Source organism: Suricata suricatta, chromosome 13 (assembly GCF_006229205.1).
Source record: "Suricata suricatta isolate VVHF042 chromosome 13, meerkat_22Aug2017_6uvM2_HiC, whole genome shotgun sequence".
NCBI lineage: Eukaryota > Metazoa > Chordata > Mammalia > Carnivora > Herpestidae > Suricata > Suricata suricatta.
Genome location: NC_043712.1, coordinates 73932854 through 73951248, shown reverse-complemented (window position 1 = coordinate 73951248; position 18395 = coordinate 73932854). Strand labels below are relative to the sequence as shown.

The following is an 18395-nucleotide window of genomic DNA, read 5'->3' as shown; positions in this document are numbered from 1 at the left end:
CACGAACCGTGAGCCAAAGTCGGCCGCTTAAACGACTGAGACACCCAGGCGCCTCTAACCCCCTTTTTACTCTAAGATTGTAGGGGCGCGTGGGAGGGGTAGGTTGTACCTGATCTTGACTGCACACGTGAACACAGACAAGGGCATGCTTGCGTCCTTTTTCGAATGATGCTTCTTCAACTTGACTTTGTTTGCTTTTGCATTCATATCTCCCTTCCAATAAGCTCACTTTGATGACCAAGCTGTTCCTTAATGGACTTGAAAAAAGAATGTATTAGGTTTATTTCGATCTCATTTGCATACAGTTCACTGTGCAGGTGTATAAGCTTTGACAAATGGATGTAGTCAGGTACCCACCTTCATAATAAAGATCCAGAACAAGTTTCTTACCTCTTCTTTGTAATTAGCCTCTTGCTATACCCTCAACCCTTGGTAACCGCTAAAGTCTTTCCTGGTCTATATTGCCTTTTCTAGAATGCCCTATGAATAGAAAAAATATAGCAGGTGACCTTCTGAGCCTGGCTTCTTTCCCTTGCTATCGTGCATTTGAGATTGATCCCTGATAACTGATCAATCTGTTGGTTGGGCCTCTGTATTGATGAGAAGTATTGCACTGTATGGATTTACAGGTTTTTTTATCCATTCGCCAGTTGTAGGACATTGGTGATGATGACTAAAGCCACTATACATAGTCATGCGTAAGGTTTTGGGTACACATAAGTTTTTGTTTTTCCTGGGGAAAAATATTTAGGAGTGGGATTTTGGGGTCATCTAGTAAGTGAATGCTTAATCTTCTAAGAAACTGCTAAACTGTTTTTCAAGGATTCCCAGCAACAATAAATGAGCCTTTCATTTACCCACATCCTCGCCATCACTTGGTATTGACATTTTTATATTATTTTTATCTATTTTACTAGCTGCATATCTGTGACATCTTGAATACAACTGGCCAGTAGCTGCCCACAGTGACAGGGCCTCATGAGGTCTAAAAATAGGACCCAACCTCTCATCTGCCTGGATGTAAAACCTCACATCTGGCCGGAAGCCTTACCTACTTCTCTGCTGTTATGTCACATGCTTTTTTGTCCCCTGCTCTGGGCCCAGTTTTAGGGTCACTCTCCTGCAGGTACTACCTCTGTTAATCCCCAGGAAGGACCAAGATGGGGACAGATGTACAAGGCATCTGTGAACAGCCATCAGCAAACACACAGGGGAGCTTCTCCTAGTAATCTTTTTTTTAGTAACTGGAAGTTTGTACCTCTTTGTCCCCTTTACCTATTTCACCCATCCCCCACTTATCATCTCTCTAGCAACTGCCAGTCTGTTCTCTATATTTAAGAAGTTGTTGGGGGCGCCTGGGTGGCTCAGTGGGTTAAGTGTCCAGCTTCGGCTCAGGTCATGATCTCACGGTTCGTGCGTTCAAGCCCCGTGTTGGGCTCTCTGCTGACAGCTCAGAGCCTGGAGCCTGCTTCAGATTCTGTGTCTCCCTCTCTCTCTGACCCTCCTCTGCTAGCACTGTCTCTCTCTCTGTCTCTCAAAAATAAATAAAAAACATAAAAAATTAAAAAAAAAAGTTGTTTTGTATCTTAGATTCCACATAGAAGGGAAATCACATGGTGTGTGTCTTTCTCTGTCTCATTTCACTTAGCACAGTACCTTCTGGCTCCATCCATGTGGAGGCAAAAGGCAGGATCTCATTCTTCTCTGTTACACCTTTGTCTGTTCATTTATCAGTGGGCACTAGGGTTTCTCCCATATCTTGGCTGTTGGAGGTAAGGCTGTGGTGAACACGTGTGTCTTTTACAGTTAGTCTCTTTGTTTCCTTCTGGTAAATAGCTACAAGTGGAGTTGCTGGATCTCACAGTAGTACTATTTTTAATTCGAGAAACCACCATACTGTTTCTCACAGTGCGTGCACCAGTGTACATTCCTACCACGAGTGCACAAAGGTTCCCTTTTCTCCAGACCCCTCCTGACCCTTGTTACTGCTTATCTCTTCGATGCTCGCCATTCTGACCGGTGGGACATGATTTCTCATGGCATTTCCTTGATGATGACGAGTGATGGTGACCGTCTTTTCACGTGTCTGTTGACCGTCTGCATATCTTCCTGAAAGAATGAAAGAATGTCTATTCAGGTCCTCTACCCATTTTTGTATTGAATTTTTTTTCTGGTGTTGAGTTGTGTAAGTTCTTCCTATCACTTGGCTCTTAGGCCCTTATCAGATAGATCATTTGCAAATTCAGTAGGTAGCCTTTTTGTTTTGTGGATGCTTTCCTTCACTGTGCAAAAGCATTTCATTTTAGTGGAGTCCTAATAGTTTATTTTTGCTTTTGTTTCCTTTCCCTGAGGAGACATGTCTGTAGATACGTTGCTAAGGCCAATATCTAAGACGTTACTGCCGATGTTTTCTTGTAGAAGTTTTATAATTTCCGATCTTCAATCCGTTTTGAGTTTATTTTTGTGTCTGGTATAAGAAAGTGGACTGATTCCATTCTTTTGCATGTAGGTGTCCAGTTTTCCCAGAACCGTTCATTGAAGAGACTGTCTTTTCCCCCATTCTTACCTCCTTGATCATCCATTAATGGACCATGGAGTTGTGGGTTTATTTCTGGGCTCTCTCTTCTATTCCATACATCGGTGTGTCTGTGTTTGAGCCAGACCCATGCTGTCTTGATTACTTAGCTTTGTAGTAGATTCTGAAATCCGGGAATGTGACACTTCTAGTAAGTTATTCTTTGTTTAATTGAGGATATCAAACTATCAAGTGTCCTGAACATACATAGTCTCTGTCTCATTTTTGAATGCTCACACCCCTCAAAGATTCAGAACCTTCCCTTTTAAGAACAAAGCCTGTCATTTGAAATGCTGTAGTCCTCAAAATAGCCTCTGTTTACCAATATAATAAAATACTAGGAATTCTAAATCTGGTTATGCTAAATACATGTTTCTAATTTTTATTTTAAAGGCGAGGAGGGCTTTTGAAATAATTAAAGAAATAAAGAATGGAACATGCCAGTTACACTAGTACTGAAGTCAAGTTAATTAGAGATTTTTCTCATTTAAGTGTATTTTAATTAATTAATTAGGAATATTTGAATGGAGATTGCTGGACTCAGTAAATTGTTCCACTTCTGCAGAATGAGGGGTGGATTAGAATAGGGATTCGTCACCTTGGTTTTACATTAGAATCAGCTAGAAAGCTCTTTAAAAAAAATACTGATATGCTGGTCTTAACTCACTCTTTTTTTTGTTTATTCATTTTTGAGAGAGAGAGAAAAATGAATGAGTGGTGGGGAGGGGCAGAGAGAGACACAGAATCCGAAGCAGCTCCAGGCTCTGAGCTGTCAGCACAGAGCCCGATGTGGGACTTGAACCCATAAATTGCGAGATCTTGACCTGAGCTGAAGTTGGACGCTTTACTGACTTGACACACCCAGAGGCGCCCCTTAACTCAGACTCTTCAATCAGAATCTCTGGGGTTGGTGTGGGGAGACCTAACATTAGTAATTTTTGTAGTGCCCGTATAATTCTGCCATATAACAGGAGTTGAGAATCATTGACTCTCAAGAGAAAATTTACCATTCCAGCAGTGACTCCAGAAATGTTTCTAACTATCCAAATACATGCTATTTTCTGTTTGTTTCCATATATATGGCTTCAAGTGGCTAAGGTGACCAGTACTGAAAGGAACACAGACCTAAATGCAGGCTCCGTGTGCTCTTTCTCAGCCCCTCTCGGACTCTCCATTTCCTTTGTGGGTGTGTGATGCGTGTCATAGAAGCAGGTGGAATAGCTTAAATATTAAACAATAACTTCTTTTAGTTTCTCCCGAAATTACTTACAGATGGGTCTTTAAAACCTTTGTAAAAGAATAGCGGACTCTAAACAGCAGTAATGAGTGTTCTTATCTGAGGCATATACAAGGATTATTTTACGTTAAGGACGTAATTATTCGTTTTGGACCAAAATGGATTGCAGACCATAAAAGCCTGATGCCCTTTGCAGTTCATTCTTAAAGAACTTTTGCAAACACAGTGTGTATTGGGTGCTGAGCCCGGTCCTGATCTCATATACTAATAGGAGAAATTGTGTTCCTTGGGGGGTGATATTCTGGTGGAGTGAAGAAGGCGTAACTTTCAACCTTGCAGTTGACACAGTGGGGTTGAAGAGTCAAGTCGGAATATTAGCTACATTTTAGTTGAGACTTTGTCTTGTTTACTGTATCTACAGTGTCTGTGGGACGGTGCCCAGCATATTGTACACAGTTGGTAAATACGGTAATGTCCAGGCAGGCTATCAACTATGGAGTAGAATATAGAAAATGACATTCAACCTTCACATTCACATCTACACTTAAGAAATGAAAATAAAGACCCAGAGGAGAGAATCACATTAAAAAGGGGTTCTGATGACCTTTTTGGTTGGCCAAGTTCATTCTCAAATTGAAAAATATTTTCAGTTTTAAGCAACTTCTAGTTACTTCTAGTTATGAGAACATCGCCAAGGGGAAGTCATGGGATCATGGACTGCAGCCTCGCCACCGTACGTGGGGTGGACATGCGGTATGTTCTGGGCTCCAGTTGCTGGGGTGGGGTCTGCATGTTGGCTTGTCCAGGGAAAGCAAGACCTGGGAAGACTTGTTGCATGAGAAAAAAGGAAAGGAAAGAAAGGAAACCCTTGGGTGGTCAGCCGAGAACGCGGAAGACCTTGTAGGGATAGGTTGGCCGCGTGGCCGGTAGAGTGGAATGGATGACGGGTTGGCATCAGCAGGAGTGGACTTAGGCTAATCCTCTGGAAGAAGTTTCTGGCCAGGGAACTGCCTCAGGCAATGCAGTGCTCTATATACTGTTTGAAGAATGGATCCTGCATCCAGTGGGTAGGTCGGACGAAAATACTGCTGTGGTATTTTTCCAGTTCTGATAGTCTGTGATTTGCTTTGAGGTAAGTCTCGGGTCCCGTGTGAATAGTGGGGCAGACCGTAGATTTCTTACTTGAAACTGGGAAAATGTGTTGCTTGCTCTGTTTTCTCTGTCTCGCATTTCCTTTGTGAAATTGTATCTGTTTCTTGCTCGGGATTTGTAATAAGATGTTTTTGATTACTTGCTTTTAAGATGAACTACGGGGACCTCGCGTCTCCCACACTCTGCTGATCAGGTAGCTTTCGAGTAAGATAAGGAGGCCTCATATTAGTGAGGGCAAGGATGTGGGATGGAGTGGGAGTGGCCGAGTATTCCCATAGAATCAGTGGTAAAACAGAACACTTTGAATACATTTTAAGGAAAACTTAAAGCGCCATAGAAAACGCTTACATTTTTGGAGTCAGACTCTTTCTCGTTTGGGTGTCTAAGTTACCTTCTCCTGTGTTAGGACTCCATTTCCTTCTCCATAAATCTAGAATAATTCTTCCTTTGTCGGAATGATAGGAGAGAATGTCGGAAAGCATCAGTAAGCGGTAGCCTGGGCCATAGGTAGTGTTAACTGTGTAATGGCTTTGAAAAAACAAACCATTTGCTACTTCTCTCTTGCTGGGCAAATGGCCTTATCTTGGTTTTCAGGTTTTTTTCTTCTGAAGATTAAACTTGATGCTGCCAATACGGAGTTTAGCAGAGTGCTGGGTCAATATGAAACCGTCATTGTATTGGTGCAGTTATTTGGAAATTGATAATTGAATGCCCAGAGGGTCCAAAAAATTACCCCAAATAAATAGGCTCCAAATACATATACTCTCATTTCGTTTCCTTTGCTTCTCAACGGATGTGTCCCGGGAAATGAGCGGTAGCTTACTGCTCCTGTAACAAACAGCCACACACCTCAGGACTTAGAACAACACAGATGTGTCCTCTCACAGCTCTGGCAGCCAGAAGTCCTAACCTAAAATGAAGGAGTCCGCAGAGTTGCACTCCTTCTTGAGATTCTAGGGAAGACTCATTTCCTTGCCTTTTCCAGCCTCTAGAGGCCCATCTGCATTCCTCGGCTTATGGTTCCTTCCTTCACCTTTGGAGCCAGTGGCAGAGCCTTTTCAAATTTCTCTTCTCTTCTCCTCTTCGTTCTTTCTCTCCCCTCCCCCATCGCTGATCTGTGCTCCAGTCTCTCTCTCTCTCTCTCCCTCTCTCCCTCCCTCCCTCCCTCTCTCCCTCTCCCTCCCTCTCTCCCTCTCCCTCCCTCTCTCCCTCTCCCTCCCTCTCTCCCTCTCTCTCTCTCCCTCTCCCTCTCCTTCTGCCATCATATCTTGTCTGACTTGTATCCTTTCCTCTTATGAGGGCCCCTGTGATTACACTGGACCCGCCGAGATAACTCAGGATAATCTCCCTACCTCAGAACCCCCCGTCACCGCTGCAGCGTCTCTTTTGCCATGTACAGTGACATCTTCATAGGTTTTGGGAATTGGGACATGGGCCTTTGGGGGAGGGGCACCGTTCAACCCGTTACATGCCAACCTATCTTAGAACGTTGCACTGAAATCCTACCGATTACTCATCTTTCCTTGAGCATGCTAATTTAAAAAAGTGTATATGTGTATGTATATGTGTATCTATCTATGGTAGTGCTTTTGCTCTGAATTTATGTACCCTAAAGCCATTTTCTGAAGAGCTCTGTGAAGAGCTCAAATGCTGAGCCTGAACTTGAAGGAATTAGGAAGAAAACAGAGGTGGCCTCTGATATTTGAAACTAAAGTCTAAGAAAGATACTCTACATGTTATTTTGTAGCATTCCATGGTCCCCGTGCAATTGTATCTAAGATGTGTGGTGCCAGACAGTACTGTTTAACTTAGAATGCCCCTTGAACTTGGCGGTGAAGGGTATGCCTTAAAGATACTTTCTCACATGAAGATACTTACATAAGTTTCTTTTGCATCTGCTCACAGCAGATTGAAATATCCCTAGGAAACATCCCTCTGTGTACAGCTCTTGAGAGCAGTCTTCTGGGTAATTGAGGTCTCTGGGTGGCCGTGGTTTTAAACTCATCCTTAGAAACCGTTGGCTTTAAATAGTTTTTGGAGCAGTTAAGAACACATGCTGTGGGATTAGGCAACCCTGGACCCACCTGAACCTCAGACTTTGCCAGCTGTGTGGCCCGAGGCAAGCTCTTCAACTTTGTGAGCTCCTGCTTTCTTGCATGTAACATGGAAATCACGACGCTTGCTTCCCACCGTTGTGGGATGAGGGCCCAGTGCAGCCATGCCTGGGTTTGCACTCTGTAACTATTAGCAGTTCATCAGATTTCTGCATTTACTTACCTTTTTCTTTAATAGTTAATGAATCCAACGCCCTTGTTATAAATATCACGCTCATTCCGTGACTCTAAGAAGTCATTGACTCTGCAGGGACAAGGGAGGGAACAGAAATATAAAGGCAGATTTTAGCCAGTGGGAAATTCTCAATTTTGGGGCATGTTTACATGCAGGGACTTTATTCATTCAATATTGAGTAAGCATAAAGCATACATATGTTACATTATATGTTAATGTTCTGTCACAGAAGGGGTTATAAAGAAACGAGCAAGGAACTTTCCCAAAGGTTCAGAGACATGCTCTCTATTGCTTTGATTACCCCCAAGAGCAGGGGCCATTCATTCATTCGACACATTTGTTGGATAAGCCGAGCACTGTTAAGAGGAGCCAAGGTGAATCAGTGAAATAAAGCAAAAATCCCTGCCCTTGTGGAGCTAATATTCCAATGGAGGAAGACAAATAACAAATGGGATAAATAAAAACAATATGTAATATGTTAAATGGTGATAGATGTTACAGGGAAAAATAAATCAAAAAAGAGGGTGTGGGGTATGCTGGAGGGCATGGTGGCAGTTTTAAATTGGTGGTCAGTGAAAGCCTTCCTGAGAAAGATCTGAAAGCAGAGGGGATTTGTGTCAGAGATCTAAAAGATTCCAGGCAAAGGAAAAGCAGCTGCAAAGACCCTGAGGTTGGTGTGTTCTTGGTGACTTGGGGGAAAGCAGTTGTGGCTACCTTCTCTTCTACTTTAAATGTTAGAGTCTGGAGAACACGGAAGGCAAATTATTGCCATGATTTTAATATTCCTGGGGAAACACAGAAGAGGCATCAGAGCGATCATTTAAACGAAGGAGAAGCGATTTATCTAGTGCTGTCTCTGTAGCCATCAACGGTATTCAGCAAGTTGACGTTTTGGGCTTTCAATGTGGAGCCTTGGAATGGGGTTGGTCAGCAAGACCAGTGGGCTTGGTGATTCGGGTCTTCTCCCTCTCACCTGGGGGGGAGGGGGAGAGATGTGGGCTGGCAGGTAAATTCCAGCCCCAGGTGACTGGTTCTTAAGTTTTCCGGTCTGTAAGTCATCCCACAGATGGGAAAGAGTGAACCAGAAATCAGCAGAGGGGAATTTATAACTTTCAAAATCGGCATTATTGACGTATAGTTTACGCACCCCCTAATGCAGCCATTTTTGTGGGAAGTTGGATGAGTGTTGAGAAATCCATGGTGTACAGATAAATGCTAAACAAGTGGTTCTTCAGGAGGAAGAAAAGTCCTAATTTGTAGTCATTGCCAGTTTTCCTCGATACATTAGTACTTCCAGTCCTAAGTGTGATGTCACTGAACATTGGGAAGAGATGAAATTAGATTGTAAGCCCACGATGAACTGGTCCCAGCTCGTCTAAGCACTTACCGTTGATGTCATTATCACCACGCTAAAGACAGAGAGTATTCCCAACATTCCAAATTTCTCCAGGTTTTCCCATTCGGTCCCCACCCCACACCTAGGTTGTCCCTGTTGTATTTCCTGTCATCATAGTTGAACATAGTCCCTAGCATTTCATGGCAGTGGAATTATACAGTAAGCATTCTGCATACCAGTAAGTTTGTTTCTTTTTATTGCTGGCCATTACACTATGTGGATATACGACAATTTATTTTACCATTTCCCTGTTGATGGATATTTTCATTGTTTCCAGTTTGGGGCGATTCTTGAGAGGGTTGCTGTAAACATTTGTGTGTGAGTTTTGTTTCAAAATAGAATTTCATTTCTTTTCTGGGTAAATACCTAGAAATGGAATGTTTGGTTCACAAGGAGGATGTGCATTTCATAAGAAACTACCAAACGATTTCCCAAAGATGTTGAACCATTTTATACTCCCACTAACTACATGTGAGAGTTACAATGTCCCCCAATCTTATTAGAGCTTGGTATTGTCTGTCCTTTAAACTGTGGGCATTTTGCTGTGGGTACAGTATGATTATGATTTTAATTAGCATTTGAGCATCTTTTTACATGCTTATTGGCTGTTTATCTCCTTTTGTGAAATGTCTTTTCAAATTTTTGCCTGTTTAAAAAAAATGTCAGATGCAGGTTGATTATGTTTCCGAAGGGAGTTCAGAAGTGGGGAAATCTATAAATTAGAGAGGGCAGGAGGGAGAACAAGGCAGACAGTGTCCATGAAGGTGGCCACAGGGTCCTTGGCATGATTGCTTCATGGCCAGGTGACCACATTTGGTGGCGACTTGTCTCAGGTTAAGCACTGAAAAGATCCATGTCGCTGGAAACAACTCAGTCCTGGAGAATCGAGCATGGTTGGTCACCCTATAGAACTATGTATAAAAAATTTGCAAACGCTATGCCTAGAGTCGTTAGACTGGAGAGGATTTTAGCTACTGCACAGGAGAGATTGTTGGTGGTGAATAAACTCAGAAAGCCTGCACAGCTCCTCACTGGGGTCAAAACCATTGTAAAATATGGATTTTATGGCTCCTTGCCCTCTGCTCAGAAGTCTGGAGAAATACCTGGAAAGTTCTCGTTGGCAGAAAATTTTTAAAACCCTCCAATCAAGCTCCAATCATTGTTTTCTGGCACTGACTGTTTTTTGAAATTATAAATATAATGGACTCATTTATTTGGCTTCAGTTTTGATATTTTGATCAAATGAAGTTGTTCCGGGAAGAACTAAGACATTGAGTCTTATCAGTCATTTAGTATAAAATAGTTTATTAAAAAAACTTTTCTAAGAACAGTTTGGTTTGGGAAAGGGTCATAATAGGAAAATTCTGGGTGCAAGGGTGAGAGGCTTCCACTAAGGACAAAAAGGCACAAATGCTTGACAGAATTGGGAACAAAAGATGAAATTTATCGACTTAGTGTCCTGTAGGGTTATGTTCCTAGGCCAGGAAGAGTGTGTGTACACAACTGCACAAAAAAGGAGCTTAAGGGAGCAAGAGGGAAGGAATTGTTTTCCTTCCTTTCATGTAGGTTTAAGGAAAAGGTTGAGCTTCGGTGATTGTGCTCCTGATTTTATACTTCCTATACACCGATGGTTTCTGATTTATTTATAAAAGGTCCCCCTGTTAGTTATATATTGTTTCTTTGTTTTAGCCCTTGTTGGGATTGCGTGACAGATAAAGACAGTCATCCTTTGTTTTACATTGCCCTGGAGGAGCGAGATGGAATGCCTGCTTATAGAGAATATTACTGCTCTGTGTTCATACACTGTCTTTCTTTTGAATAACTCCCAACATGTTATGACATTTTTCTTCTTAACGTTTATTAAATGCCCTCAGCGTGCTCGGTGTTGTTGAAAGAATATAAAAGACACAATTCTTGCCAATGAGGGACATGCATATTAATAGATAAGAGACATAAACATGCTTTCAAATCTATATAGTTATATTTTAAAGTGTGCATCTCTCTGAAAGGCGACAGATTATTTTTTTTGAATGACGGAAAATGATTGAACTAATGTACACCACTCCTTGGCTGTTGTCTTGCAAAAACAAAACAGAAGTGTAGAGATGTCTTAGCCTGCATCACCTTCCGAACCATAAACTTGGCGGTTAAGGTGGCATTAAATTATTTTTGCGGAAATTAACCTTAATTTGATAGTCCTGTTATACCAGAGATTTTGAATCAGCTGTAACGCATGCAGTGTTAGCAGCTCAAGGCTTCTAATGTATAGTCTCTGCTGAGAACCTATTATACGTTGAGCTGGAAACAGAACAGTTAGCCACGTGGATGTGTCTCTGTCTTCTTGGAATGTACAGGCGTGCAGTTGCGGGCACAGACATTGAACAGATAACTGTACTAATCAAGGTATAACTGCAGGTGTATATTTTTAGGCTTCTGTGAGGTGGTGGAAATTCACCTGGCCTGGGAGTTTTTCTTTTTTTAATTAAAAAAAAATTATTTATTTTTGATGAGCGAGCATGAGCAGGGAGGGGCAGAGAGGAGGACAGAAGATCCTGATGTGGGCCTCGAACTCCTGAACCCAGAGATGATGCCCTGAGCCAAAGTCAGACACTCAGCCAACTGAGCCACCCGGGTGCCCCTCGCCTGGGAGTTTTGAGGACCTGGGAGAGGAAGCGAAGTGGAGAGGGAGGAGGCAGGGAGGCAGGTCAAGGGAACAGCAAGTCCGACACAGAAAGGGAACTGAAGAGGCCAGTGTAGCTGGAGTCCGGGGAACTGAGGGCCTGTGTGATATGCGGTGAGGCCAGAGAGCCGGGCTCTGCAGGCCCCGTAGTCAGTGTAGGAGAATGGCCTTCGGTCACGAGTGTGGCGAAGCAGGTGGCATAGTTCTGGGAGAGCGTAGACGTTACTGTGATATGATTATTCGAATTTACTCTGTAAACTATATTATTAAGTAACATTCAGTGTTAGCCATTACTGTTTATTTTCAGAGCAGAGGGAAGCCCCTAAGAAATTTAGGCAGGTGTAGTGACATGCGGCCTAGCCAAATTTACATTCTGTAGCCTTTTTCTGGCTGCTGTGTAGAAAACAGATTTGAGAGAGGAGGTTTGGTGCATATGCTCCTAGAAGACCAGGAGGAAGCGTAGTCACCGAACAAGAGGTCGGAGCAGACACAGTGAGTGATCCAGGGGCCTGTGGCTGACTGGAGCCTGTAGCCCATGACTCAAGAGGCACATGACTTGGAGGGCGTCTGAGTTGTAGGAGATTGTGTGAATGTATGGCTACTTTTTCAGAAGTTTGATCTATCCAGTTAAAAAAAATTTTTTAACATTTATTTATTTTTGAGAGACAGAGACACATCATGAGTGGGGGAGGAGCAGAGAGAGGGACACACAGAATTGGAAACAGGCTCCAGGCTCCGAGCCATCAGCACAGAGCCCGATGCAAGGCTCGAACCCACGAACCGTGAGAACATGGGTCATGAGCCGTAGTCGCGCGCTCAACCAACTGAGCCACCCAGGCTCAGTTTTATCCGGTTTTAGAGTTAGGATGCCTACTGTGGAATCCAGTGGTTTGTTCGACTTTGGAAGGCATCTCAGTAGGACTATTAAATAGCTTGCAGGGTCTGTTGAGAAGGCCACACTTTCAGAAACGTTCCCCGAGAGTCACATCACGGAGTGGACTTCACAAGAGTTGCTGCTTCGTCCTTCACAAAATGCCGAAGAATGAGGAGGCTTCCTTCGGTTGCCACTGTAGGTCTTCTACAATCTCTTCCCAGTTGATTAGCAAACAGGACGGGCAATAGGAATGTACAGAAAGCCAGCAGGCAGCCATTAAGACCACTTTCAGCACTGCTGCTGACCACTAAATGCCTCCCAGTGCATGCCGTACGATGTTGGGGTCCGTCTTTGATTGGTAGAACCTTAATCACCTCAGAACTCTAGCTGCATAGAGTTTAGCTTTTTAGCTCTACAGTATAGAACTCACCAGAAGGACACGGGAATGAGTCCACCTATAGGACGCACCGTGCGACTTGGGTTCACCCTGATGCTAGATATTCAGCAAGGATCTGCCTTTTCCCACCTCCCCGTACCAGCCGTGTACACGTGAGCTTCAGTGACCTCCTTTATCAAATTAGAGGTAATGATCTTCATCGTCCAGGATTCTTGGGGGGAATTAAGTTAAATATGACAACAGGTACAAGAGTAGCAAGTTGCCTGGTGCGTGGTAGGCATTCAGTAAACGAGACATCATGCAGTCACTGAACCCATTGCACACTCTGCAGAGGCGGCAGAATCCCTGAAAGGTGGAGGTAACATAGAGAGTGCCAGCCCGGACAAATGTGCCTCCTGTACCAGGCACACGGACTTTGGGTAGCATATTCGTCCCTGAAAGAGAAGGTGGGATTTGAGTGTGTGCTCTTCAATTTATTTGTGCGATTTCTTTCCTTTTTAATTAGCTTTTTTAAATTAACAAAAACGCATACACGTAAACAATGATTAGAAAGGCCCTCTTTGCAGTTCGAGTATTCTTCTGGAAATACCTATTGCTTATAAGTGTATACGTAATACGGATGCTTTCTTTGTTCTCCTACAAAAATCAGGTCATAGGGGCGCCTGGGTGGCTCAGTCGGTTAAGTGTCCGGCTTTGGCTCAGGTCATGATCTCGCGGTTCGTGGGTTCGAGCCCTGCGTTGGCTCTGTGCTGACAGCTCAGAGCCTGGAGCCTGCTTCAGATTCTGTGTCTCCCTCTCTCTCTGACCCTCCCCTATTCCCACTGTTTCTCCCTGTCTCTCAAAAATAAATAAAAAGAACATAAAAAATTTTTTTAAAAATCGGGTCATATATTCTTCCTCCCTCCCTCCCTTCCTTCCTCTCTTTCTCTCTCTTTGATCTGTTGGTTATAGCTGTTGTTTAGTTGTTTGCATTGTTTTGCTTTACAGACTTTGCTCTAACATCCATAGACATAAGTGGCTGTATGTGTATCATAAATGTTAGAAGCGGAAAGGCAGGGTCAAAGGTTAGGTACAGTCTATAATTTTATTGATCCAGACAGGGCATGCTCTGGACCAATCCCACGTAAGCCGCGTTTGTGCCTCCGTCCTCGCCAAGAGCGTATCATCAGGCCCTTTGACTTTTGCCAATTACCTAAGGGAATTTAAGAGGTGATACTAGGGTAGACCAAGAGGAATTCTGACCCAGGAATAGAGGTAAGGGATTATTGCAGGATAGGAGGTGAGAGATGGTAGGACTTATATTTAAATTAAAAGGGAAAGTGGTAATCGGACACTGTGCCAGGCAGTGGCTTGACTGGGCAGTGCATGTGTCACTGCTTTCAGTCCTTACAACCACGTTCACCCATAAACATTTTGATTCCCCGTTTGACTCTGACGCCCGGTCTCTGTCCACTATACCACCTGCGTCATTTTACAGTTGAGGAACGAAGGCTCTCAAATGGCTAAGTGACGTATCTAACATCCTGAAGCAAGTTAAGTGAGGACAAAGGTTCTGTTTTCTGGCTTTGTACCCCTTACAAAAGGCCAGGATTCCAGTTTTTACCAGAGAGGCCATAAAAAAATCTGAATATCTCTTCAGGCTATATTTCATCCATATTTGATTTAATAGTTCCACCGAATTCATTATTTCCTACAATCAAAGCGTTTCCATTATAGTTGCATGGTCATGGTCTGAAACTCACTGACCTTTTTTACACTGGTGATAGGTCCTGTGTAAAGTTCTTCCTCCGAGATTTCTGTTCCTTTCGACACTACTGTGTTTACCCAAGGAGTGCTCTTCACAAAAGCTACATAAGATGAAAGCTCTAAGCTTCTTGAGATTTTAAGATTTTCTTTCTTTTTTTTGTAACCTTATATTTTATTTATTTATTTTTAGAATATAACACTATTTTTTAACATATGCAATTATTTTCCATCATTTACAATACAGTAGTTACAGTGACACTCCAAATGGATAAGCAAAGTTAAAAATCAGAACCCCAACTTCTATTTCATGTAATTAGACTTATACAGAAATTAGAAGGTTAAGTAACAACTAGTTAATCACCTAATTTCACAGCTATCTGAAGTGGCAATCATTATATAGCAGCTTATCTATGATACATTCAAGATAAATGATACAATATATTACTTGCCCATAAGCTAAAACACAGCCTGCTTAATACCTTTCCTTAAATTCCACCTCTATACTACAATATACTTGAGGTCCATGCAAAGAAGTACCTATCTTTTATATAGGAAATGGATGATTAAGTCTTTGGTGTTGTAAAAGCAACTTCATTTAAACATAACCACCCCCACCTTATAAAGGATTACACAGCCCATTGTGAATTCTACCCTTAGTCCTCAGGAATCTTAAAATTGGCCTGTAAATCCCTCCTTGAAACATTCTTGGAGACCAAGGCTGGCATCTGGGTTCCCTTCCTCATCGTTTGCTGCTGCTTCAGACAGAGTCCCCGATCTTTTCTGGGTACATCTGGGCAGTTTCCCCTTGAGTTAGAAGTGTGTGGCTTCAGATCATCAAATCTAATGTTGGTGAGAGCCCTTCAGTTAGAGCATGAAGTTCCCCGTGAGGCCACGACTCTTAAATGGGACAGTAGTTGGGTTGATCATCCCTACTTGGAGGGGTGAGGTGATCATGGAAAATATCATGGAAAGAAGAAAATTAAAAAATATAAACCTTTTATCTGGAAAAATGAAGCTGGACCAATGACTTTTTTTTTTCTCTTTAACTTAAGAAAGCACTACTTTTGAGTTGTCCTAATTGGAAAACATCCCATGGATGGTCATTCTTTTAGGGCAGAGCCATGGTATTCTGGAGAAATAGCCTTTTTAAAAAAAATTTTTTTTAATGTTTTTTATTTATTTTTGGGAGACAGATAGAAACAGTGAGATCAGGGAAGGGTCAGAGAGAGAGGGAGACACAGAATCCAAAGCAGGCTCCAGACTCTGAGCTAGCCGTCAGCACAGAGCCTGATGCAGGGCTCGAACCCACAAACCATGAGATCATGACCTGAGCCTAAGCCGGACGCTTAACTGACTGAGCCACCCAGGTGCCCGAGAAATAGCCTTTTGATGTCATCACCCAAAGTAAAAAAAAAAAAAGAAAAAAAAAGGAGAGGTGTCAATGTCAAAGAATGGAATTTGAGAGCTGCAGTGGTCTTAGAAATTAACTAATCCAACCTCAAGTTTTATAAGAATGGAAATGGAAACATAGTAAGTACATCAGAAGTGGCCAAGAAACCTCTTCTGAGCAGCGTCAGCCGAAACAGAGCCCAGCTCTTCTGTCTTCATTGTTCAGTTTCCATCTATGCGATCGTATCTTAGAATTTGCTGAGAAAATAGGACTGTCTGGGATTTTGTTTGTTTTCCTAAAGTGGACAGTGACTTATTTTCTGAGCTATCCCAAACAGACCTGTGTTTTTAACTAAAGAAAAGGTCCCCATGTGGGAAGATGGATTTGTTAAAAGTGGCTCAGATAATGCAGACCACACTGTGTTTTTCGTGGGATGCTTCGCTGATAGGTAGGATCCGCGATCTTTGTCTTGTTTTAGAGGCTGCCATCCGACTTTGAGTTTTACAATAAACGACTAACCGCTGTGTATTTATACTGTCTACTTAAGTCGGGAAGCAAACGAAGTAGTGTTTTCTTTGTGAATGACCAACTGCTCAGGACTTGTTTCAAATTGATGATATAAATAATCTAACAAGGTCCTTCATTGTACATTTCTCACAGCAAACAGGACGCAATGTGTTTTTATAACGAGACAGCTATTTGATTTTTTTTCTCTTTCCCACATTTGGATATAAATGGATATAGAATTACTTAAAATGCTGCATATAAATTAAACATTAAAAGGGAGATACAGAGAGAGGCTAAGCTGCCCTATTATAATCTTTAGTTCTGCAGTCACCGCCTCAAGGACACTCCATTTCATATCACATGTCCTTCTTTTGAAAAGTGATCACTGAGGTTCAAGTAACATTTAAGCATAGCAGACAACTGCATAATTTATAGACCTTTTTTTTGTTTTGTTTTGTTTTGCGTTCTTATTTTAATGAAAAACAGGAACACGCCAGACTCTCCTGAGCTCCCAGTAACTCCGTTTTGTTCTTCCCTCTCCTGTCTTTGCAGATCGGAGCCCTAAAGGACTACTACCACTTCTACCATAGCAGGACGATTAAAAGGTCAGTTCTCTCGAGCAGAGGAACCCACAGTTTCATTTCAATGGAACCAAAGGTAAGAAGAACCAGTTGGGTGGGGACCAAGAGGCAAAGCTTCTGCATTTTTCATTGGTAATATCACACTGGAACCTGCTGATCAGCGTGAAGGCTCAAATTTCAGGAGCTGCCATACTGTCCTTTGGTCCAGTGTCTTGGCTTCCTCTTCAGACAAAAACAGACCATGGCTTGCTCTGCCCTGGAATGCCATTCCCGTACTACACTTGCACGACAGCCACGGGTTGTCCTGGATGTCTAAGGACGGGTTCTCCTGGAGAAGGGAGGAGTGCGGTCGGAGGAGGTATTGAGTGATTCAGAAGTAACAAAATAATAAAAATTCCACACCATCCTAATGAGTTACATGTAGATCTGGGGTCCTATCTGAACTCTGTAGCGGGGTCTCTCACAGAATCCACAGGTCAGACCTCAAGTCATTATGGATCATCACAATTTCAGGTGGCGTTGATAGAGCCATGCCATTGGCAGTCCAGTGTCTGGGATGGGGGATGGGGGGATGCTGAGCATGGAAGGGACAGAAGTTGGCTCCTGCCCTTGAGGGAGGGCTTGTTGGGTTGCACGTGGTCTTTTTGGGTCATATAGACCACATACCCTCAAGAGTACGTAGGACGAGGTGTGATATGTCCACAGTTTCCCACTCCATTCTAGAGCGAGCGGTGGGATGGCTCTCTACTGGGAGATAGGAAGCTGAAGGAAGTTAGGAGCAAAGTAGTAACCGGCAGTTACAACTCCGGGTGAGTTATGTACCCGTCCTTATGAAGTTAGAGGAAGGCATGGACTCGGAGAGGGAGACACTTGGCCCCGCAGACGTGGCAGGTGAAGCAGGGGGCAGGGGAGCTGTACCAGCCCGCCCTGAGTCCTCTGTGGGCTCCCTGGTGACTTCGTATTGATTAGGAAGGTGTCTTCCCCCCATTATGTTTTGCCGCATGAGCTCATTTTCAAATAAATTGGCAAACAAGTCCCTACAAGTAAGCAGTAGCGGTCTCACCTAGAGATTCGGTGAAAATTGTATTCCTTATTAAAGCCAGAAGTCCTTATGTGAATTAATATGCAAATCAGATTTGGAGGTGGGAAGCCTGCCCTCTGCTAGGTGCCACCATTCGCCTTGTTTAATTTGTTTCTGGAACATCATCACCCGGCATTCGTGATTGTGAAGTTGTATTTGAGTGGCTCGAAAATGCACATTTCTTGTAGGTCCCAATTTTCTATAACCCAGTTTTGGGTTCTAGGAATAGCTCCTAAGACCTACACTCCATGGCCTGAGGATTATAATCCCCGCCCCCCTTCCCCCCCGCATCTCTACTCAGAATTGAATGTCTCTGGAAAAGCAGCCTATTGGGACGTTCTTGAATGAGCTAAATTTTTGAGGCAGAGTCACGTTTTTCATCTGCTAAACAACTTTTTTTTGAAGCCTTCTTGAACTTTGGTAATTAAAATAATTCCAGTTTCAGAGCTCATGTGTGTAGTCAGTGTGAATTTGAGAAACCAAATACGAG

General features: G+C 42.9%; 1 protein-coding gene across 3 annotated transcripts in view; it reads left to right on the top strand.

The window, feature by feature from the left end:
• Positions 1-18395, top strand: part of PCSK5 (proprotein convertase subtilisin/kexin type 5) — a 461176-nt gene that overhangs the window by 26346 nt on the left and 416435 nt on the right. For all 3 annotated transcript variants that reach the window (XM_029920456.1, XM_029920455.1, XM_029920454.1), the window contains exon 2: positions 16796-16900. In XM_029920456.1, coding sequence (XP_029776316.1) covers positions 16796-16900 — 105 coding nt within the window. The remainder of the gene's footprint in view (positions 1-16795; positions 16901-18395) is intronic.